General features: G+C 51.7%; 2 protein-coding genes across 5 annotated transcripts in view; one reads left to right on the top strand and one right to left on the bottom strand.

Annotated features, from left to right (window-relative positions):
- TRAP1 (TNF receptor associated protein 1) overlaps positions 1 to 19,263 on the top strand; it is a 52,399-nt gene extending 33,136 nt beyond the window's left edge. Inside the window, exons 7-18 of the mRNA XM_054714668.1 lie at positions 1,044 to 1,153; positions 1,872 to 1,945; positions 3,059 to 3,214; positions 4,501 to 4,621; positions 5,827 to 5,896; positions 9,665 to 9,812; positions 11,270 to 11,455; positions 11,918 to 12,056; positions 12,575 to 12,660; positions 14,146 to 14,291; positions 18,664 to 18,736; positions 18,954 to 19,263. Of these exons, the coding sequence (XP_054570643.1) occupies positions 1,044 to 1,153; positions 1,872 to 1,945; positions 3,059 to 3,214; positions 4,501 to 4,621; positions 5,827 to 5,896; positions 9,665 to 9,812; positions 11,270 to 11,455; positions 11,918 to 12,056; positions 12,575 to 12,660; positions 14,146 to 14,291; positions 18,664 to 18,736; positions 18,954 to 19,055 (1,411 nt within the window). The 3' untranslated portion in view covers positions 19,056 to 19,263. The remainder of the gene's footprint in view (positions 1 to 1,043; positions 1,154 to 1,871; positions 1,946 to 3,058; positions 3,215 to 4,500; positions 4,622 to 5,826; positions 5,897 to 9,664; positions 9,813 to 11,269; positions 11,456 to 11,917; positions 12,057 to 12,574; positions 12,661 to 14,145; positions 14,292 to 18,663; positions 18,737 to 18,953) is intronic.
- The window catches only part of DNASE1 (deoxyribonuclease 1), a 43,018-nt gene continuing 39,479 nt past the window's right edge, over positions 19,220 to 22,758 (bottom strand). For 3 of the 4 annotated variants that reach the window (XM_054714669.1, XM_054714670.1, XM_008141652.3), the window contains 8 exons: positions 22,134 to 22,281; positions 21,802 to 21,890; positions 21,561 to 21,644; positions 21,140 to 21,255; positions 20,691 to 20,803; positions 20,458 to 20,612; positions 19,893 to 19,989; positions 19,220 to 19,646 (listed from right to left, as the gene is read on the bottom strand). In XM_054714669.1, the coding sequence (XP_054570644.1) occupies positions 19,593 to 19,646; positions 19,893 to 19,989; positions 20,458 to 20,612; positions 20,691 to 20,803; positions 21,140 to 21,255; positions 21,561 to 21,644; positions 21,802 to 21,890; positions 22,134 to 22,280 (855 nt within the window). In that variant the 5' untranslated portion in view covers position 22,281 and the 3' untranslated portion in view covers positions 19,220 to 19,592. Of the gene's footprint in view, positions 19,647 to 19,892; positions 19,990 to 20,457; positions 20,613 to 20,690; positions 20,804 to 21,139; positions 21,256 to 21,560; positions 21,645 to 21,801; positions 21,891 to 22,133; positions 22,282 to 22,758 lie in introns of those variants that run through there. The other variant, XM_054714671.1, reaches the window with a different exon arrangement.

Here is a 22,758-nt window from a genome sequence, read left to right as displayed (position 1 = left end):
GAAATGCCTGCAGGCCTTTCCGGGCCTTGGGCAGGAAGCTGACCCTCCTGCTCGGGAGCCAGCTCCTTGCTGATCCCAGTGCCCCTGGTGTCTGTTTGGGCTCCATGTCTGTGTTCTGGAGTGTAGACCGTCCCAGGCGAGGCTCCTTGGGTCATGGTTTGGCCATTCTCCTGGTGGCCCCTGGCCCTGGGCGGCGTCCCTGGACATTGTCCTGCGGGAGCCCATTTTTGATTCCTCCCGACCCTGGAACTTCCACGTTTGACCCACGGGCCGGGCCCTGCTTTCCCGCCAGCACAGGGCTCGGGTTTGCCCTCAGATGCTAGTTTTGCTCTCCAGCATGAGCATGCACTGGGATCGTGTCTTACAGGTCAGTAAGTGCATGCAGAGGCCGTATTTGAGGAAGATGGTACCTTAGCCAAACGTGAGCACTTGTTTCAGCAGGCCCCAAACTTCCCCCGAACCTGCTTTCCCGACCGAGTCTTCTGCCCTCCGCTGTGGTTTCAGCAGCACACGCAAGGGGAGCCGGGCCAGAGCACCGCTCATCGCCCTGTCAGAATTAAGATTTCTGTCTTATTCCATGAAAGCTGTGCTCAGAGTACACTTGGTCCAAGGTAGCAACTTGTTGGGGGTTCATCCCCTCTTTTTCTCCTAAAACAGTTTCTCTGCTCTTAAGGAGACCCCTGGCTTCTGCTAGAGGCTCAGAAATGCCGTTAACAAGGGAGTTAGGGGTGGTCTCCAGGCCTCTGATTGCTCCAGTGCCTGGCACAGCGCCCGGCCCGCTCAGGTGGACATAAAGCTCTAGAGGTTGTGCCCCTGAGACCATGCCCTGGGGAGCGGGAGGGCCCCCATCCCACCTGCAGCAGCCACTGTCCCCGACAGAAAGCTGCCGGTCTCAGGGCTCAGCTGGGTCATGAAAGGTGGCGTCTGGCTTCCCTTCTGCGTGTCAGCGGGCTCTGCTGTGAAAACCCAGGGGGCGTCACTGCCCTGCGGTGGGATTTGTCGGTGGTAACGTGGGAACTGGCTCTCTCCCTCCTGTGTCTTAGCTCCGGGGTATTTGAAATCGCCGAAGCTTCAGGAGTTAGAACTGGAACCAAAATCATCATCCATCTCAAGTCAGACTGCAGAGAGTTTGCCAACGAGGCCCGGGTTCGAGGTGAGCGGGAGCCTGGGCCTCCGGACTTGTGGGCCGCAGCACCAGTCGGCGCGACCCCTCCTGCTGGCGTGTTCTAGGAGATCCTGTCGGGGTGGGAGTGTGCGGGGAACACGGGCAGAGCTGGCGGCAGGGCTGTTTCTGGGCGTGGCTGCCTGGGCCTCCGAGGACGGACTGAGGACAGGCTCCGGGCTGACTCCGTGGGAACCAGGAGGCAAGGCCTAGCCTCCTGACTGCTGGCCCAGTCAGGAGCCGTCTCCCTCCCTCCCTTCGGGCAGTGTGGGACTTGGGTCACTTGGAGGCCTTGCACAGTCCTTGTATCACTCCCTGTGTTGTCGCCATCGCTGGCCTGCCCCCAGGCTTCACTGAGAACCTGAGGGGGTGCTGCTGTGTATGGTTTTCTCTGTCCACGTCTTACTAAACGCTTATCGAAGGTGCCGCGTGCTTCCCAGGGTCCACTGCCAGCTTATAAAACCGCATTCATGTGACCCAGGAGGCAGCCAGGTCTCCTGGTGGCCTGGACCTGGAGGCATCTGGTTCTGGTGTGAGTCCTGCTCAGCTCTGCGGGCAGGATGTGTCCCTGCTGTGTCCTGGCTTCTCACCTGTGCACGGGCACGGCCCCGAGGCCTCCCCAGCCTGCTGAGTGACCCCTGCAGCAACTTCCAGAGCTTTTATTTCTAGAAGCTTCCTGTAGTCACTGTTTTTCTTTTGTCTCTTCCAGACGTGGTGACAAAATACAGTAACTTCGTCAGTTTCCCCTTGTACCTTAACGGAAAGCGCATCAATACCTTGCAGGTGAGACCCTCCGCTCCTGAAGGGCTCAGGCAGCTGTGGAGGCCAGTTGGTACATTTTGGGGCTAGATGGGAAGAAGTAGGATTGGATGATGTCAGAATCCCAGGACAAGGTGTTCTTTGTGGAGAGGTGAGATCCATGATGCAAACGAGGTCCCCCTCCCCCCCACCTCATCCCTGTGCACCTTCTGTAACGCACACACCGCACGTTTCACCCTACAGAGCGCAGGGCCGTGGTTCCCAGTGTATTCAGAGCCATGCAGCCATCAGCACAGTCTATTCTAGAACCTTTTGTCCCTCAGAGAAAGCCCTGTACTCATTAGCGGTCACTCCCCACCTACCCCCAGTCTCTGGCAACCACAATCTACTTTCTGTCTCTGGACTTGCCTATTCTGGACATTTCATATAAATGGAATCAGTGATGTGGCCTTTTGTGTCTGGCCTCCCAGCATAATGTGTTCAAGGTTCACCTATGTTGTCCTTTTTGGGCTGAGTGATATCCCATCATTTGGCTAGACCTGTAGTCGGCAAACTGCGGCTCGCGAGCCACATGCGGCTCTTTGGCCCCTTGAGTGTGGCTCTTCCACAAAATACCACAGCCTGGGCGAGTCTATTTTGAAGAAGTGGTGTTAGAAGAAGTTTAAAAAAAATTTGGCTCTCAAAAGAAATTTCAATCGTTGTACTGTTGATATTTGGCGCTGTTGACTAATGAGTTTGCCGACCACTGGGCTAGACTGTTTCTTTACCATTTGCCGGTTGATGTCAAGTATTCCTGATGTGTGGGCACGTCCAGATCCTGCCTCCTGGCTGGCCCTTCTGGACACACTGCTTGAGAGGGGGACTTGTTCTCTGAGCCTTTGTGTCTCTCTCTGTGGACCCCCTTACCCACCCATTCTGGAGCACCCCTCCCCTCAGTGCGAGAGCGGGTGGGGCCAGAGGCAAAGGGAGGGGCTTGCACCTGAGGCCACCACCCTGGTCTGTCCTAGAGGCCAGTCCTCTCTCATCCCGAGGGAGCATCACTAGCACCAGGCGCCACGAGCTCCCCCAGCTCAGCTCCATGTGGTGGTTGTGAGGAGGGTCTTAAACGTAACATTCCCGGTTGATGTCCATTTCCAGGCCATCTGGATGATGGACCCCAAGGACGTGGGCCAGTGGCAGCACGAGGAATTCTACCGCTACATCGCGCAGGCCCACGACAAGCCCCGCTACACTCTGCACTACAAGACGGACGCCCCTCTCAATATCCGCAGCATCTTCTATGTGCCGGAAATGGTGAGCTCGGCGTGCTGGGGCTGCCTGTGGCGAGTCTGCAGCTCCCTGAGCGGGGGCAGCGTTTTCCATCACCCGCAGCACTTCCTGAACTGGGACAGATCCCCAACATTTACTTGGCAGCATCAGAGTAAAAGAAAACCCTGTGCCTCTGGGCGGGTGAGGGAGTGTTTCACCCGCGTTTTTTGGGTGGGTTTTGTGACGGGGTGCCTGCAGGGACGGCCCTTGGAGCGACCTGCAGGCTTCCTCTGGCTCCAGGCAGCACATTGCCGAGCTCTGCGGGGGGATGGATTCTGCGGTGCGCACGTAAGTTGTGCGTTCTCCATCCTGATTCGCCCCTAAGCCTTCCTGGCTCACAAAGTAGCGTGGTGAAGTCTGACAAAGCCTGCAGCAGAGAAGCCTGCTCCCTCCGGGGTTGGACCCCGCCTCTCCTGGCCTCGTGTGCCTGGAGCCTGTTATCCACGTGGGAAAGAGCCGTTCTCGGCCCTCATCACAGTGTCCTTTGTAGCCCAGCTGCTCCAGCATTGCCTGAGACTTGTTGGTAATGCAGGGTCTCGGGTTCTCCCAAACCCTCCAGAATCATCTCCCTTTTATAAGATCCGATGTGAAGTGTGTGCAAACTGCAGGTTTCGAAGCACTGGGGGGTAGCGCAGGACTGGCAGACACTCCTGTGGAGGGCCAGACTGCCTGGTTGGGCTTTGCAGGTCACGCACAGCCACACGCTCTGCCACTGCATGAAAGCACCACGCCTGCACCTCAGGGAGCAAGCAGAGTCGTGTCCAGGAAACGAGACACCGGGATTTACTTTTCTTGTATGTTTCACATACCATGAAATAGGCGTCTTTTGTTTTTCCCCCCACCCAACCATTTAAAAACGAAAAAGCCATTCTATGCTACACAAACCAGGTGATGAGCCAGATTTGGTCTATGGGCTGTAGTTTGCTGACCCCTAACCCCTGGCAGGTTTGGTTCTGTTCACGGGACATACTAATGAGTCTTCCTTTTGTAATATCCTCCAGGGAGAGCGGACTGGGGAAGGCAGCGGCTGTCCAGAGAAGGCCCTCTGAGAGCTGTTGTGGGGGGTCCTCCCTGGGCACTGAAATTCTGAACAGACAGATGTGGGGTCTCCTGGCCTATGTCTGCTTCTGGATCACTGCATGTCCACCCACAACTCCCAGTCCAGTCCCAGTTGGGCAGGGTGGTCACAGGGCCGTCATCAGGGCTCCCCATGACCTTGTAGGTTCAACCCCTGCGTGCAGCTGACACTGCCCTTTCCTCCTCTCCCACAGAAACCATCCATGTTTGATGTGAGCCGGGAGCTGAGCTCCAGCGTCTCTTTGTACAGCCGCAAAGTCCTCATCCAGACCAAGGCCACTGATATCCTGCCCAAGTGGCTGCGTTTCATTCGAGGTATGGGGCCGGCGCCCTGGGACAGGTGTGGCTCCCAGCGTATGGCCCAGGTGCTGACTGCATTAGAAGGAGTTCATCTTTTAAAAAATATATTTTTTTAATTGATTTCAGAGAAGGAGGGAGAGGGAGAGAGAGAAACATCAATGATGAGAATCATTGATTGGTTGCCTCGTGTACACCCCCTACTGGGGATTGAGCCTGCAACCTGTGCACGTGCCCCAACCGGGAATCAAACCATGACCTGGTTCATAGGTCAACGCTCAACCACTGAGCCACACTGGCTGGGCAGAAGGAGCTCATCTTTAATGAGTGAGGTGTCAGGGCAGCAGCCTCAGCTGTGGCTGGGCGAGCCAGATGGGCGTGCTCACAGAGCCTCTTAGGAAGCTGACTGCCTCCAGATACTAGTCTTGGTTGATTTGGGGGAATGGGCCAGATGGACGTGTTTAAATTGAGTTATTTATTTATTTTGTAATCCTCACCCGAGGATATTTTTCCATTGAGTTTTAGAGAGAATGGAAGAGAGAGGGAAAGACAGAGAGAAATACATCGATTGGTTGCCTCCTGCAGGAGCCCCAACCAAGGCCTAGGCCTGGGAGGAGCCTGCAGTTGAGGTACATGCCCTTGACAAGAATCGAACCCAGGACCCTCTAATCCACAGGTCGACGCTGTATCCACTGAGCCAAACCGGCTAGGGCTTGAGTTATTTTAGTGTTTAAAGATATTATATGAGTTTTAGATTTAGACATGAACTGCCTTGCATTTAAATAGATTATCGTTTAATAAAAACTCAGCATATAAACCTTTGTATTCATCATAGCATAAAAAGATGCAAAATACCACGACATATTTATGACTTTAAAAGTAAAATCCAGAAGTGGTTTTCAGAGTGTCAGAGTGATGCTGAAATGTTAGAAACCTCACTGGCAAAGGCTCCCAGCCTTGCCTGCTTTTCTTCCGGTCACATCGCCCTGACCGAGGCTGTCTGCGTGAATTCCAGGATGTCAGGACTTGCAGGGGCTTGGGTGGTGTTGCCCCACTGAGTCTCCTGCCTTTGTCTTTCCTGCCTCACTTACCCTCATGTAGTCTGACGTCCTGTGGGCTTCGAAGGAGAATGTGGAGGTCTGGTGGGAAGCCAGGGCCCTTCAGGAGGGTGGGGCAGAGTCTCAGGCACCGCCAGGGTCCTGATGTGCCCGTGTCTCTCTAAGGTGTGGTGGACAGTGAGGACATTCCCCTGAACCTCAGCCGGGAGCTCCTCCAGGAAAGTGCTCTGATCAGGTAAGCCTCCAGGGGCAGGCACCTGCTGAGAGGCCTCACTGGCTCTGAGCTGAGAGCAGAGAGAGGAGCTGAGGGGCCGTGTACCTGCAGAATGTGTGCTTTGCCTGATGTTTTGCTTCACATTTTTATAAAAAGGGTGGGGGACTACGCATTGAGGAAAATTATAGCTGTGCTGGGACATGTCCCTTCCCTTAGCCAGACTCCATTAGCCAACCCGGGGTGGCCACAGCTGGGCGAGGCCAGGTAGGCGGTCTCTGGTGTGGATGAGGCTGAGGATAGCGACAGAGCCAGGAGATCACCTGTTCCTGGTCCCAGAAGGTCACTGATGTGCAGTGGGCGAGGGCCGGCCCTGGACCAGACCCTGTTTTGGACATGTTGCTCTTGGGATCCCATGGGCTGAGGTGGCCAGGTTCTCGTGTCCCCATCCTGATTGCAGCAGTAGCTGCTGTTGCCGAGTGTTCATTCTCACCCAGAACTGCGGAAACTGAGTTGCAGAGAGGTCGCAGCAATCACGGAGGGAGCCTGTATTTGAACCCACACTTTCTGACCGCAGCCATACGCTCTGTTCCCGCAGCGGAGCTGGGCTGACCTGAGGCTCAGGCAGGGGTGTCCAGCCACTTGGTTGCTGCTTGTGGTTCTCAAGGCGAGATTGTCAGTTTGAGGCTCATGTTGATAAGAAAAGAGACTTAAATGATGTGTTTGAAAGAATCATGCACTTACGGAAAAGGTGGAAACGCGATACAGAGGACGTTTCCCCCGTGCCCTTTGAGAGTGAGGTGTCCGCCCGATGCCCCATCCTCCCCAAATATCTTAGGGTGTGTTTCTGATGAACAAGGCATTCTCCCCCAGCTGCAGGACAGCCTCCAGTCAGGGAGTTGGCTGGTGCGGCCCCACCGCTGTCTAACCCTCGGACCCATTCACTTGTGCCGCCCCACCACGTGTGCCGCCGTTAGAGGTGCAGTGCAGAGTCACACGTGCCTTTAGTTGTCTCTCCAGCCTCCTTCAGGCTGGCCGAGGTCCACAGTCTTTCCCTGCCTTTTGTGACCAGGGAACTTCTGAAGGTTTCAGGACTGCCCTCGTGTGGGTCGTGGATGCAGCACCAGCACAAAATGACTGCATCCTGTCAGATGGGGCCGGCTTTGATTTGTCCTGTTCCTGGCGATTCACAAGTTGACATGATGAAGGGGCGTGTGCCAGCCTTCTCTGTGTGAAGGCCCTCTTGTTTGTCATTGATACATCATATTGCAGGGTGGTGTTTGCAGCTATGTGAAGAGCATGTTGCTTCATCAAATTTTCAATCTATTTATTGCTTTTGTTTTTTAATAGCCGTAATTTATTTGTATGAGCTGATTCCTATTTTACTTAGTGGGTTATAACTTATTAGTGTCATTATTTATTTTGATGCCCAAACGGTCCCCAGTTTAGCCAGCGGGAGCCCACTCAGGCCGACTGCTGGCCCTTCGACATGCCCGTCGTGCGCTGAGCACGTCCTCGCTTCTGGCACAGGATGTTTCGGGCTCACCTTGTGTTTTGCCTACATCATTTCCTGGCCCTGGAATTGCTCATTCCTCCAAGGAGCTGGATTCATTTGAATGGAGAATGGTATTGAGCCAAGACCTGGGCACTAGGGATGCCATTGCTGTTGGGCATTCACCTCTCCCAGGCCCTCAGTACAGAGCTGAGCAGTGAGAGTCCGTGTACTTAGTGTGTGTGTCATCTGCCTCCATCCTTGTTTCTGTATCTACCGAGTTCACCCAGCACCACTGGGACTTCCCTGTTTGCTCCCTGTGATGAGAAGTCTGCCTCCCATTTTCCTTCCTGTGTTGCCTTTGGCCAGGCCCCTCTTGGTGAGCCATCACTGCCGGCCCCTGCCATGGCTTTGCCCACTTGGGCTCTGACTCCACACAGGGAGCTGCCCACTACCGCCAGTCTGGACACCCTCCTCGGGGGTCCTTGGGCCTGGACACTCCATGCCAGGCTCCCCCTCCCCCACCCTGTGGGGACACCCTCCTGGGCTCTCCCTGTCCTAGCTGCTGTGGCTCCCCTGCCACAGGCTCGGGTGCTGCCCGGTCTCATGCCACCCTGTGTCTAAAGAACACACTCATTCAGGACATGAGTAGAAGAGGAAAAGCTTAAATGAATGTTAAACATTACTGCTCCCATATCCTGGATTATTAAAGAAATACATGGTAATTTCACTTTTTATTAAAGGAAAGGCAAAATATTAAGAAGGAAATAAAAATATCCCTAATTCCACTAATAAATGGCTTGTAATTTTTAAAAAATTTTAAATGGTTCTTTATTTTTACTTTTTACATTAAATATAATTGTTTACTAACATTTTAAAATTTCAACTTTATGAGAGGTATAATCCTCCTATATAATAAAAGGCTAATATGCAAATTGTCCCCTCGGGAGTTCTACCAACTGGGAGTTCCACTGCTTGCTATGACATGTGCTGACCACCAGGGGGCAGTGCAGAACAAAGTAAGGCCCCGGCCAGCAGCCAGAAGGTCCGAATCGGCCCTGATTGCTGGCCAGGCCTAGGGACTCTACCTATGCACGAATTTCATGCACCGGGCCTCTAGTTGACATATAAAATTCTTAAGATGTAAGTGTAAATCATGGTGATTTGATGTATATATACATTGGGAAAGGATCCCAAGTTGCTCATAATTTTATGCCATTAAATAATGCTGTAGTTAACACTTTGATTCACAGAATCTCAATTTTGTAATATTGTAGTGTGCACATAGTATATCCAGTTATATAGTCCAAGTTATAGTGTACATATTGTATATATAGTATGAATCCTAATTATGCAAAACTATAATGTACAGAAAGTAGTATAGTTTTATTGTACATATGTATATATGTATACTGTAATTTATCCATATTGAAATTTTTCTTTTTTAAATTGATTTCAGAGAGAGGAAGGGAGATTGAGAGAAACATCAGTGTTGAGAGAGAATCATTGATTGACTCCCTCCTGCACACCCCATACTGGGGATCGAGCCTGAAACCTTTTAATGCATGGGACAACACCCAACCAACTGAGCCACACCAGCCAGGGCTAGGATGTGATTTTGTTGTTGTTGTTAATCCTCACTCAAGTATATTTTTCCATTGATTTTTAGAGAGAGTGGAAGGGAGGGGGAGAGAAAGAGAGAGAGAAACATCACTGTGAGAACGACACATCGATTGGTTATCTCCCGTACACGCTCCAACCAGGGCCAGGGATTGAGCCTGCAACCAAGGTGCATGCCCTTGACTGGAATCGAACCCAGGATCCTTTAGTCTGCAGGCCAACACTCTATCCACTGAGCCAAACCAGCTAGGGCAGCAGGTGATTTTTAATGAGTGCACTTATCTTTCATTTCAGTCTATTCTCTCCTGTTGACCACTGGGGTTGTTCATAATTGTTTTGTCTTTTATGTGCTACAGTGAAACTCCTGCTCTGTAAGTCCTGGTGACTCGTTATATTTCCCAGGGAGCAGTCTGTACAGTTGGAACCATCAAGGTTGGGTGGCTGTTTGCTGCCCTCCACAAAGGGCTGTCAGTCCACGTTCCTGCCTCTAGGGGCGCGTGTCTTCCCACCTGGTGTTTGCCAAGGGTCACCTTTCTTTTTCTGTTTTTTAAAATTTGGCCAGAATGGTATGTTGTTTTCACTAATTTGATTATTAGTGGAGCAGAACATTTTTTCATACCTCGGGCTGTTAGTATTTCATAAAGTTGCTTGTTCATGATAAATTCATTTCTGTGCTGTAGGAAACTCCGGGACGTTCTACAACAGAGGCTAATAAAATTCTTCGTTGATCAGAGTAAAAAAGATGCTGAGACATATGCCAAGTTTTTTGAAGATTATGGCTTGTTCATGAGAGAGGGCATTGTGACCACTGCTGAACAGGAGGTCAAGGTAAGGGTCCAGCCCTAGCCAGTTTGGCTCAGTGGATGGAGTGTCAGCCTGCAGACTGAAGGGTCCCAGGTTCGATTCCGGCCAAGGGCACATGCCCGGGTTGTGGGCTGGATCCCCAGTGGGGGGAGTGCGGGAGGCAGCCAATCAATGATTCTCTCTCATCATTGATGTTTCTATCTCTCTCTCCCTTCCTCTCTGAAATCAATAAAGAAATACATTTAAAAAAAAAAAAAAAAGGCCGAAACCGGTTTGGCTCAGTGGATAGAGCGTCGGCCTGCAGACTCAAGGGTCCCAGGTTCGATTCCGGTCAAGGGCATGTACCTTGGTTGCGGGCACATCCCCAGTAGGGAGTGTGCAAGAGGCAGCTGGTCGATGTTTCTCTCTCATCGATGTTTCTAACTCTCTATCCTTCTCCCTTCCTCTCTGTAAAAAATCAATAAAATATATTAAAAAAAAAAAAAAGGTAAGGGTCCAGGTTTTTGGGCCTTTCTCTCTGCTGCCTTGGGCTGTGGAGGAAGCTGGTGGAGGCCAGAAACCTGAGCTTCCCAGGATGTGACACTGGCATGTCCGGCACCCCAGCTACTGCTGCCCGGGAGCCAGTAAATGCAGCATGCTCAGGAGTGTCCTCACCTTCGTCCTGTGGGACTAGGCTCATCTCCCTCAGTCCTCTCACCTGAGGCTGGAAGGAAGTAGGTGTGTATTCTGTCTCCTCCCACAAGGCTTCGTTCAGGGGGCTCAGGAGATCACAAAGGCAGGGCCAGGGCCAGGCACTGGTTCACCAGGGCGGGGAAGGCAGGGACAATGTGCCTAGTCAGGGCATGTTCATCATGTGATGGGTGGGACTCCTTTAACATGGTGCTACTGGGCTTCAGTTCAATTCACCGTGCAGCACTACTTAATATATGATATGATTCTTAATAAACATATTTTGGCCTTTTTTTAAAAAATCTTCACCTGAGGATATGTTTTTATTGATTTGAGAGAGAAAGGAAAGGAGAGGAGAGAGAGAGAAACATCAATGTGAGAAACATTGATCAGTTGCCTCCTGTACAAGCCCCAACCAGTGATTAAACCCGCAGCCTGGGTATGTGCCCTGATCAAACCCCACCACCAGGAGCAGGCTCTGCCATGGGGACGGTCTGGCCACTCCTGGGGTGCACACAGCTTGCCCCAAAAGCTCCTCTCTGTGAGGCCCTGTGCCACCTGAGGTGGAGGGTGCTCTCTGAGGTTCCCTGAACTTTTGATGTGGGGACTACCAGACCTGACGAGAAGCCATCCCTGGGCCAGGCTTCTGTGGGAGCTGCCCCAGCCGCAGAACATGGGGCCCACCCGCCCGGGGTGCAGCCAGCAGGCATCTCCCTTTAGCCCGAGGTTTCCCATGTCAGTGCCCAGATGCTCTGGAGGCTTTCTGAGTGAGGATCTGGCATGAGCAGTGACCTGCCCTTGTCTGTTTTCAGGAGGATATTGCAAAGCTGTTGCGATATGAGTCCTCAGCACTGCCCGCTGGGCAGCTGACCAGCCTCGTGGACTACGCCAGTCGCATGCAGGCCGGCACCCGCAACATCTACTACCTGTGCACCCCCAACCGGCACCTGGCTGAGCACTCACCCTACTATGAGGCCATGAAGCAGAAAAACATGGAGGTGGGTGAGCAACAGGACAGGCTGCATCCCTACAGACTGCTGGGGCCAGGTCAGGGGATAAGGTGGGGTCTGAGCACCCAAGACAGCGGGGTCGGGTGGGGTGGGGTGGGGTCTCTGGTTAGTGGAAAATGGCTGAATGTGCCCAGGCCCCGGGAAAGCCACACGTCCGGGGCCCAGAGGCCCAGGCTGGAGTCTGCCATCTAGTTTGTGTGTCCCTGTAGGAGGTGACACAGGGGTTTCTCTGTAAGTAGAATCACTGTTTCTACTACTAAGACATCGCCAGAGCCTCCCTTCCCCCCTCTGGCAATCCGCCTCATCTGCAGAGGCCCAGGACGCCCCAGCAGCATCCCGTGTGGCTGTTCCAGGACGGGGCCCAGCCTGCAGCCCTTACTCCCATGGCCCTCTCTCTGTCGTGGGCGGAGTCCTCTCCAAGCCTGATGGAGATGTTCTGGGCCCTCACAGGTTCTCTTCTGCTACGAGCAGTTTGATGAGCTGACCTTGCTTCACCTTCGTGAGTTTGACAAGAAGAAGCTCATCTCCGTGGAAACGGACATCGTTGTTGATCACTACAAGGAGGAGAAGTTTGAAGACAGATCTCCAGGTTGGTTCTATCCTTTCTCTCTCGGCAGAGGTGGGTGGTGGCCTGGGGTGCAGGTGAGGCTGGGGTGGCCCAGGGGCTGACCCTCTGCTGCAGGGCCTCTCCTGTCCTGCAACGTGAGTTTATAGGGATTGTCTGTTCTCATGTCTCTGGGGTCACTAACCTGCACGAAGGCAGCAGCTTGGGAACACCTAATGTTTAACAGAAAATGTTCCCCTTCAGCTCCCAGGTCCCTCCAGTGCCTCTTCCAAGTTGACTTCCTAAGAGAATCCAAAAATATCTTCTTAAAGCTGTAACGAAACCACATGGGCCTCAGGGCACCCAAAAATGTCCTTCTGAGGTTCCGTTTTCCCCGCTGGATTTTAGATGAAAGCATCTCTGGTGGCTTCTTTGTGCCGACGACCAGGGTGGGGTGGGGCAGTCGGACACTTGGCGTTGGAATGTCGACATTCAGGCCCCCATGGGAGTGAGATGGGAATTATGGGGAACGGCCTCTGAGCTCACTCACGTCTCTCCCCAAGCTGATGACCGCCTGTCAGAAAAGGAGGTGGAGGACCTGATGGCCTGGATGAGAAATGTGCTGGGGTCGCGTGTCACCAGCGTGAAGGTGAGGTCGTCTGGAGACAGGCCACGCTCGGCTCCCATGGCTCAGTGACCACACACCGGGCAGCCTGCCGGCTCTGGCCTGGTGGGCGTCCTCCCAGTGGCGACTGAAGCTGTGATAAGTGGGAGAGACCAAGCGTGTCACTGCCGCTTCTGTGTATGAGCTTACATGTGTGCAGCCACGTGTGTCCAGGGGTGTTGCTGGGGCAGGACAGGCAAGCCCAGCTGACTTGTTTCCTCCACTTTATAGCGCAGGTGGGAACTGAAAAGTAGAAAGTGAAAGGTGAACAGCCAGTGGCCTGGTGGGCAAGTAGAAGCCGAGAAGAGGGCTTCCCAGCTGGCCACCCCAATGCTAGCCTGGTCCAGGCCCCAAAGGAACTGGGGTAGCGTAGGACACAAGGGGTTCCAGTCCAGCCCTTGGGGAGCTTACAGTCCAGCTGGGGTTCTGACTTCAGGGAGCTAGAAACAGAGGTCCAGCTCAGAGCTGCAAGAGAAAGCCAGCCACCAGAGAACAGGTATCCAGGTCACTGGCTCAGGAATAGTCCAGGAGTCGCCCCAAGGGACAGGCAGGTGTGCAGGGTGGGGATGGCCAAGAGCAGGAGGGTGGGCTCAGGACTCTGCGGGGGAGGGATGGGCACAGATCGAAAGAGGAGGGGCTCTTGGTAGGAGCATCAAGAAGCAAGGCATGCAGCCAGGATTTCTCTGTGTAACACATTCACTGTGTCCACTCTTTACTATAGGGACTCATTTAAGCCTCAGACAACTACGAGGCAGGTAGAATTATCCTCATCCTGTGAAGGACAGGAGGCAAAGCACATCCCCAGGTCATATAGCTAGGACGTCATGGAGCTGGATTTGAGTTAGAGCTCAGGTTCTTCTCAGTACCATGCTCAGGAAGGGCGTGCTGTGGCCCAGCAGGCTTAGAGTCTCCGGTGTGAGCCAGAGGCTGTAGGGTGGGCAAAGGGGAAGGCCTGGCCAGGGAGAGGGGCTTGTGATGGCTTGTTGGGAAAGATGTATTTGATGAAGTCAGTCCAGAGGGGGCCACAGAAAGGGGTGGGTGAGAGTGAGGTCTGCAGGAAGGAGGCTCCAGTGTTGGAAGGACGGGAGTGAGGGAAGGGACTGCAGACAGACACGGGGAGAGGCTGGGCCTGGGGAGATGGAACAGCCAGGCGTACGTGATCTTAGTTGCTATAGGACTTGGCAATGACCCTGTGGAGGAGAGAGGTGCAGAGGACACCAGGCAAGATGGGTGTTGGGCAGTAATTGACACATTAGAAACGACTTGGGGGGATAGAAGAGGGAGCCCCCAAGTGGGATGCTGTTAGGAACGTGGGCTGCCGGTCAGGCTCCCTTCTCGTTAGTGGATGGTTGGGAGGGAGGTCTAAGGTTCATCCCTGGAGACCTGTGTTCTGCCTTGTCATCTGGGGAAGCTTCACACCTGGCCAAAACCGCCAGCCCAGGGTCCCCCTCACCCTGGCCCTGCTTACAGGTGACTCTTCGACTGGACACCCACCCTGCGATGATCACCGTGCTGGAGATGGGGGCCGCCCGGCACTTCCTGCGCATGCAGCAGCTGGCCAAGACCCAGGAGGAGCGCGCTCAGCTCTTGCAGCCCACCCTGGAGATCAACCCCAGGTGAGGCTGCCGGCTGCTTGGGCCCTCGATGCCCGGGAACAGCAAGCTTGTTTCTGACCTGCCCGCTACTCCTTTAAAATTGTGTTTACTCATAACGCACAGGAAAAATGCATAAAGCTTATAAACACAGTACCTGTATAATTAAACTATTCAATTTAACTTCAAACTATACCCATGTAAAGTTAAAAATACAACGACCTTGCTGGCCCTCGAATGCCATTAGAATTCTGTCCCTCTCAGGTAACCATAGTCCTGACTTTTGTGATAATTGCTTTGCTTTATGGTCTCTCTGTGCATCCTTAACAAACTGTTTTGCCTGTTTATGTGAAGTCTTACTTTCTTAACTCAGTGTGTGAGAGACCTCTGTCCCTGTGGAGGGAAGCTATGGTTTGTTTCCCCCACCCTTTTTTTTTTAAAAATATATTTTATTGATTTTTTATAGAGAGTTAGAAACATGGATCAGCTGCCTCCTGCACACCCCCTACTGGCGATGTGCCTGCAACCAAGGTACGTGCCCTTGACCGGAATCGAACCTGGGACCTTTCAGTCCGCAGGCCACGCTCTATCCACTGAGCCAAACCGGTTAGGGCTATGTTTTGTTTTCATAGCTGAGTAATATTCATGGGTTGAATCTGTCCCAGCACAATTAATGTATTCTGTTTTGACCAACATTTGGGTAGTTTCTGTTTGGGCTGTTGGGAACAGTTGCTCTGAACATTCTTGTCCCTGTCTGACACACGTGTGCATACGTGAGTTTCTCCAAGTTGTGCACCCAGATGTGAAACTGCCATATGCTTAGCTAGGCTAGGTCATGCCCAGCTGCTTCCAGCATGCTGGTGCCAGCTCCCCCCAGCAGAGCGTGAAAATCCACAGGTCTCTACTTTTACTTAAGGCCTTGGCCTTGGCTTTCTCATAACACGAGAAAGAATAAGAATTTATTCATTAATAGGGTCCCTCAGCCTGGCCTGCGCCCTCTCGCAATTCGGGACTCCTCGGGGCATGTTGGAGGCCCGGTGCAGGGATTCCGACCTATCCCCGCAGGCCAGGCCAAGGGACCCCACTGGTGCACAGCACCGGGCCTCTAGTATGCATATAAGATCTTTGGTTAATCTCTCCCCCGCCCCCCCCTCCCCCCTTCCCCCTGTGATTCATCAGTCTGTTCCATGTTTCCATGCCGTGCGTTGAGCATCTGCCCCCTGATGGTCAGTGCTCATCATAGCTACCAGTGGAACGGTCAGACACTTAGCATATTAGCCTTTTTATATATATAGTTCCTGTTGGGTTCTTTTTAAAAATTTGATTTGTAATTATATTACATACTTTATCAGTTGCAAATCTCTCTTCCCACTCTGTCTTTTCACCTGCAATAAGATGTCTTTTGATAAGTTCTTAATTTTAATATAATCAAATTCATAAATTTTTATCAGGTGCTTTTTTTGTTCTTAAGAAATCTATCACCAAAATCATGAATTTATTTTGTCCCCATCCCAGCCATCCAAATTGCCTTCTGCATCATAGAGTATCAAGTATCTGTACACGTGTCTGGTCTGTTAGTCTGTCTAGTGGTACTGCACTGTCTTAACTACTCAGCTTTTCCCCAAGCCTTCGAGCCAGCAAAGTGATTGCTCACTCCCTTTATTTTCCGTCAAAGATGTCTTGGCTACTCTCGGTCCTCATGTGTATATACATTAATTTCAAGAATTAGTATCTTTATGGTCAATTCTTTCCACCCATGTACATAATATATATTTACTAGGTCTTATTTAATGTCTTTTGGTAACTTATGTTTTCTGTAGAGTTCCTACACATTTTTTGTAGTTATTCTTTGATGTGTCACATTTATTGGATATTTTGAAATTTCATTTTCTAACTGTTGAAAACAGGTGTTGTTTTGTTTTTTAATTGATTTTATATACAATAATCTTTAAATGAAATTACATAAATAGTTCACCAAAAATGTTAAAGAAATTTAAACAAAATTCATCGTCTTATCCCCCACAACTCACTGTGGCCGATTTGGTATATTTTCTTTTGGACTTTTATCTCATTTTGTGGGGTTTTTTAATATATAGTACATGTCTAATATTTTCATTTATCACAAGTATTTTTCTGTGTTGCTTTATAACCATAAACTTTTTTTTGTACACTAATGGGGAGTAAGCATAAGTGCCTTTTACATTTTCTGAGCCAAATTACCAGACATGGAATTACTGGGTGAAAGATGTTAAATTGGCTTGTGGCTAGTCACGCGGTGTGTCAGACACCTCTCCATAGAGCGGCACCAGTTCGCATGAGCGTGTGCCTCCCCCCAGGAAGGAATGCGGCTTCCAGCTGAGTCCCTGGATGCTGATGCCTGTAGTTCTGGCACAAAAGTAGTTTCTATTGCCAGAAGGCTTCTTTTTTTTTTTTTTTTAATGCTATTTGCCTTTAACATTGGTGGTAAGTTCACATGGCTAAGAATTCAAAAGAATCAAAGCTTACAGTGAAATTTCCCTCCTTCCTTTGCCCCCAATACAGCCACATTACGTTTTGCATTTATCTTTGATTCTGGGTGTGTGCAAACAGATTCATCTGTGGTTTCCACTGTTACACAAGTAGTAACTTGCTATACTGGGGTCCCACCTTGCTTTTTCTTCTTTTTTAAAAAACATGTTTTTATTGATTTTAGAGAGAGAGAAACATCAATTGGTTGCCTCCTATACGCACTCTGGCCCAGAACTGAACCCACAACCCGGGCATGTGCCCTGACCCGGAATTAAACCAGTGATCTTTCGGTCACAGGATGATGCTCAACCAACTGAGCCACTTGCTTTTTAAAAAGTGTTTCTGCCCTAGCTGGTTTGGCTCAGTGGATAGAGCGTCGACCTGCAGACTGAAGGGTCCTGGGTTCAATTCCAGTCAAGGGCACATGCCCGGATGGCGGGCTCAATCCCCAGTAGGGGGCATGCAGGAGGCAGCCGATCAATGATTCTCTCTCATCATTGATGTTTCTCTTTCTCCCTCTCCCTTCCTGTCTGAAATCAACATATATATATATATATATATATATATATATATATATATATTTTTTTTAAGTGTTTCTGATTTTAAAATAGTGCTGTGAGGAAAGAGAAGTGCTAAGTCTGAGAGCACCATCCATGTTTAATTTTTATAGACTCCAATTGTCCTCTATAAAAATTAGACAAATTTATGTTTCCCCAGTGCCTTCAGTTTTAGAAAACTTCTCAATTTTTGCCATTCTCATAGTGAAAAAGTTAAATTAGAATTTTAATATACATTTCTTATGAGTAAGGTCAGACACTATATTTATGGTATTTTTTCCTGTGCAGAAAAAAATTGAAGTTTTTATATTGTCAGAATTATATCATTATTTTATTTTTGATTTCTGGGTTTGTATTCTGCTTGGAAGGCTTTTCCTTCTGAGATTATAAAACATTTTTTCCGTTTTCTTCTAATATTTTACATTTAACATTTGATCCTCCTGGAATTTGGTCTAAAGAATCAGGTGGGAATACAACTTTATTTTTTTTTTAAATATATGTTTTTATTGATTTTTTACAGAGAGGGAGAGGGATAGAGAGTTAGAAACATCGATCAGCTGCCTCCTGTACGCCCCCTACTGGGAATGTGCCCGCAACCAAGGTACATGCCCTTGACCGGAATCGAACCTGGGATCCTTCAGTCCGCAGGCCAATGCTCTATCCACTGAGCCAAACCGGTTAGGGTGGAATCCAACTTTATTGGTTGGCTGGACAGTTATCCTGTCTTTTCCCCTCTTGTGAATGCTATTTTTAATCAGGTACAAGTGAAATTCCCGTGTGTGTGTGACTTTTTATACATTGTTGACACTTTTTTGCATTTAGTTGTTGCCTTTTCGTTTTCCAGAATTAAACTATTTACTGGCATCTGGGACTTCCTCCTCCAGCTTCTCCTGGCTCTTTTCTTCCATATTACTTTTATTTATGAATTTTATATTAGATTGTTTGGGTATAAAATTAAACTCTTAGTATAAAAAAATGTGTGTATTAATCTAGGGAAAATTTCATCTTTAATTATGGTCTCCAAGCACTGATATATGCCTTTTTATATGTCAAATTCTTTCTTTCCTTTCAGTATTTAAGTTTATATTAATTTTAGTACTTACTGCATTTTCTAATATCAAAACTCGAGTGTTTCTTTGGGAATAATAATCAGTCTCATTATCTGTCAGTGATTATTTACATCTTCCTAAATTTTTATGTGCCTTATTTTTTATACTGGACTGTCCGATTACACTTTTTTGAATGTTCTAATAACTCCAACATCTTAGAAGTTAGAGGCCCTTGTGCTGGTGGCACAGCCCTGAGCTCACTTCTGGGGGTTTCTGTTGCAGGCACATGCTGATCAAGAAGCTCAGCCAGCTGAGAGAGAGTGAGCCTGACCTGGCCCAGCTGCTTGCCGATCAGGTGAGTCTCCTGGAGTCTGGCTGAGAGCATGAGAACAGAGGGCTGCCAGTTCTGTGAGCCTGCACCTTGCTTTGAGGTTGGACAGCTGTTTCCTCTAAAACCCTGTTTTAAGAAGGAACAGCTCTCTTCCTTCCTTCTCTCCACATTAAAATGTCCCTGAGTTGGTGCTAGCACAGGGCCGCCATCCCATTAACAAGGTTACCACCCTGCCTTGCAGATCTATGAGAACGCCATGATCGCAGCAGGGCTGGTTGATGACCCCCGACCCATGGTGGACCGCCTGAACAACCTGCTCGTCAAGGCCCTGGAGCGGCACTGATGTCTGGGCCCTGTTGTCCAGGGTGCAGCCAGCAGCTGTGAGAGCCCCACATCTTCCCTGCACTGTCAAGGCTCCAGGGAAGGTGACAATGGAACTGTGTGCCTCTGTCATGGGAGGAGGAGCCGGGAAGGAATGACTGGATGCCACCAATGAGAACACCCCTTTTGAGCTTTATTTACCTAAATTAAAAGATGTTTCTTCATCTAAATGCTGGACTTGGTGTGCATACTGACAGGGTAAGTTACTCTGGTGACACAACCCCATGCTTACGATGGATGCAGGACAGTGAGAAAAAGCCTACTTTCCATCCTCTTCCTCAAGCTGGAATAGTGGTCAGGGGGACAGTAGGGAGGGGAGAGAGGGGGCGCTGGCTCTGTGCTCAGGGAACTCGCACTGGTTTCCTAAACTCCATCCCCAGAACCTGAAGGTGACAACAGAATCAGCCGTTGTCTCCAGTTCTTTGTGCAGGTCCCCAGCAGCGGCCACAGGCAAGCTAGAGAAGCTAGAGGTCCAGCCGGGGCCCTGGGCCTGCTCTCGTCAGGCTCTCTTGAGCGTCACCTCCACCGGGTAGTGGTCACTGATGGCTTGGGCCTGTGGAGAAACACGCAGTGAGCAGAGGGGTGCCCGTGTGCAGTCCTCCCTGAGGGCCAGGACCTGCACCCACATACTGCACTGTCACATCGGCCAGGGAAGAGGCTCCCGGGCTGCGGAGAGGTGGTTCTTTCAAGTCAGTGAAAAAAGCAGCGACTGCTACAAGTCCCGTGGGTCCGGATCTCACTCCACCCCTGTGTCCTAGGCCCCCAGCAGAGCTACAGGCTGTAAAGAATGGCCACATACAGTCTGGTTGCTCAGTCCATATGCAGCTTGGAAGTCAAAGGGACCAGCTGAGTCGGGAACAATGGCATTTTGGAGCAGAGTTCCGGTGACCACAATCCTGCAGTGCCAGACACAAGAAAGTCCCTTCAGCCCACTGTCCAGCTCTGTGCACTTAAACCTCAGATCCCAGCAGGAGCCAGCTCCCATCTGGCCTCTGTGGCCCCTGGGTGTCACTGCTCAGGGAAGGCACCCCCAGCCCCACCTAGGCCAGGACCAGCCTCGTACCTGGCCAGACTCAGGTCTGGGTGTGCCCAAACTGGGCACCACTAGCTGACCTGTATACCGGAGACTGCCCAGAGGAGAAGACTAGCTTCGTGTTACCCTACATGGCTTTCCCGAAAGTTAAGGAATGCTGCTTGTTATTATACTTCATAAGGGGTCCAAAGCTCAGGAGGGTGAGGGTCTCCTCAAAGGTCTTGGAAACCATTTCTGAAGCTGGGCTGAGATGAAAGTCGAGGCTGCTTGTGGAAGTGCCCCTTCCCTACCCTGGGCCTGCAGAACCCACGGGGGCGCAGATCCTGCTCACCTGTCGTAGGCGCAGTGCGTGGACGTAACCGTGGTGTCAGCGGTGTCAGGAATCAGCCACTGGAAGGGGGGGGTTGTGCGCAGACGGATGGATGACCAATGCGAAGGGGTCACATAGCTGCAGCCAGCGTTGAAATCACCCATCAACATAATGTCCTACCAGGAGACACCAGCTGATTGGCCCAGGGACAGAACAGGGCCCTTCAGAGCTCAATCCAATGTGTGGGGCCTCACCTCCAGGTCCCACTTCTGCCGGACGTCCAGGTAGACATCGTACAGAGAGTCAATTTCAGCCACTGCATCCAGTGGGGCCGCATGCAGGGGGACGATGGCAAACTCCTTGACCTCTGTGGAGAAGATGGTCGTGCTAAGCAAGGAGGTGGGGAGCGGAGTTGGGAGGCAGTCCTGGTCCAAGGGTGCATTGGCCTGGCTGTCGTGTGTTTAGGGCTGGGATGGGGGACACATGAAACAGTCCCGGGGGGAAGTAGTGAGGGGTGGGTGGACGTTTCCCTAAGTAACTTAAACGTAAGACCAAAGCACTAGGAATGGGGACGGCACCAAGCTCCCCAAAGAGGTGCATGGTGGGGGCATGATGTGCTGTGGCTCTTCAAGGCGTCTAGGGAGGGTCAGGGAGGGCCCCGTGGCCAGGCAGAGCAGAGGAGCTCTGTGGCAGCAGCACTCACGGGTGAATGGGGAGGAGAACTTGACAACAGCTGGCTCTCGGCTGAAGGTATCATTTCCACAGGGCTCGCAGCCATCGTCATACTGGTAGCTGTCCAGCACCGACACCTGGTCAGGCCTGCGGAAAGCCAGGCCAGAGGGCGCTTAGCCTGGGGCTGGGGGCACTGCCTTGCCAAACCCACCTGTTGCTGCGGGCAGGGTGCCCGGTCTAAGTTGGGATATCACACAGACCCACCAGCCCAGAGCTCCTTTTGCCCAGGTGGTGAGGCCCAACTCGGCCCCTGCTCTGTGGCCGCCAGTTCTTGCCCCACACCTGGAGGAGAGGCTCATGGGCTTTCTAGACACCCACCACCCCCACCCCCACCCCCACTTCTGCAGCGACCTTAGAGGCGGCGGCCTCATCTCTCGGCACCTGGGTTTTACCTGAACACAAAGAGGTAGCGCTCCTTATAGGTGCTGCGGCCCAGTGGCTCGCTGACTATGTAGTGGTAGGTGTTGGGGTCATCCCTAGATTGAGGAAACAAATGTACCAGTCAGGGGACATCCTGCCACCTACAGCGGGCTCCTGCCCACATCCGTGTCCCTGGGGCCAAAGTGGCATCATGCCCTGAAGGGACGATCACTGTCCCCATGTGCTTCCCCAGGACCCTGCCACCTCACGCACTGATTGAGTCTGTCCAGCAGCTTCCCCACGGCCGTCAGGTGGCTGTCTCTGACCTCTTGGACCAAGGCAATGTCATAGCGACTCAGGATCTAGGGACAGGGCCACAGTGGTGCTGAGTGGCGACAGGCTGGATGGAGACTGGGGTGTCCAGGCCCTGCCCGCTCCAAGTCCCCGCAGGAGCCAAGCTGCTATTCCCAGGTTGCTTTTGCATCAGGTGGCCTGATGATGTCGCCACGGTAGTGATAAGGGCCCTGTCCCCACAGCTGACTGGGCTGAGAGCAGAGGCCTAACAGTCTGGTTGCCTTCAGGACTGACTGCTGGCCTGGACCTACCTGCACGATGTAGTTGGAGAGGGTGGCATTGGACATCTTGGTCTCCCCGAAAGTCTGGATGTTGAAGGCTGCTATTCTCAGGGGCAGGACCACGTGCAGCACACCAGTCAGGGTGAGCAGCACCCCCATCAGCCTGGCTCCCTTCATTCTGGAGGAGGAGGGACATTTGCATGTGGGTCTGGATTAGAGAAGACAGTGCCCCATCTTCCCTCAGTCCAGCCATGCAGAGCTGGTGGAGCCCAAAGCTGAGTAACTGGCTTCATGGGCAGTACTGAGCAGCCAGGTGCGCCTCAACTCTCTCACCAGCATGCAGAGAGCCGGACACCAGAGTCTTCTCACCCCTCCACACACCAGAAGACAAGCCCCTATAAGGGTCCCCAGCCTGAGGAGGCGCTCAGGCTAGTGGGACACTGGCTCACTGCCCTCCCTGCTCCAGGCTCTCGCCTGGCCAGAGTTCCTGCCAGCTTGGCCACAGTCACCCAGAGGGACCCCATGTGCTTCCTCAGGACACTGGCTCACTGCCCTCCCTGCTCCAGGCTCTCGCCTGGCCAGAGTTCCTGCCAGCTTGGCCACAGTCACCCAGAGGGACCCCACCAGGCCTCTGGGTTTAGTGCCTACCCGCCAA

Source organism: Eptesicus fuscus, chromosome 4 (assembly GCF_027574615.1).
Source record: "Eptesicus fuscus isolate TK198812 chromosome 4, DD_ASM_mEF_20220401, whole genome shotgun sequence".
In the NCBI taxonomy this organism is placed as follows: Eukaryota; Metazoa; Chordata; class Mammalia; order Chiroptera; family Vespertilionidae; genus Eptesicus; species Eptesicus fuscus.
This window is presented reverse-complemented; position numbering and strand designations above follow the sequence as displayed.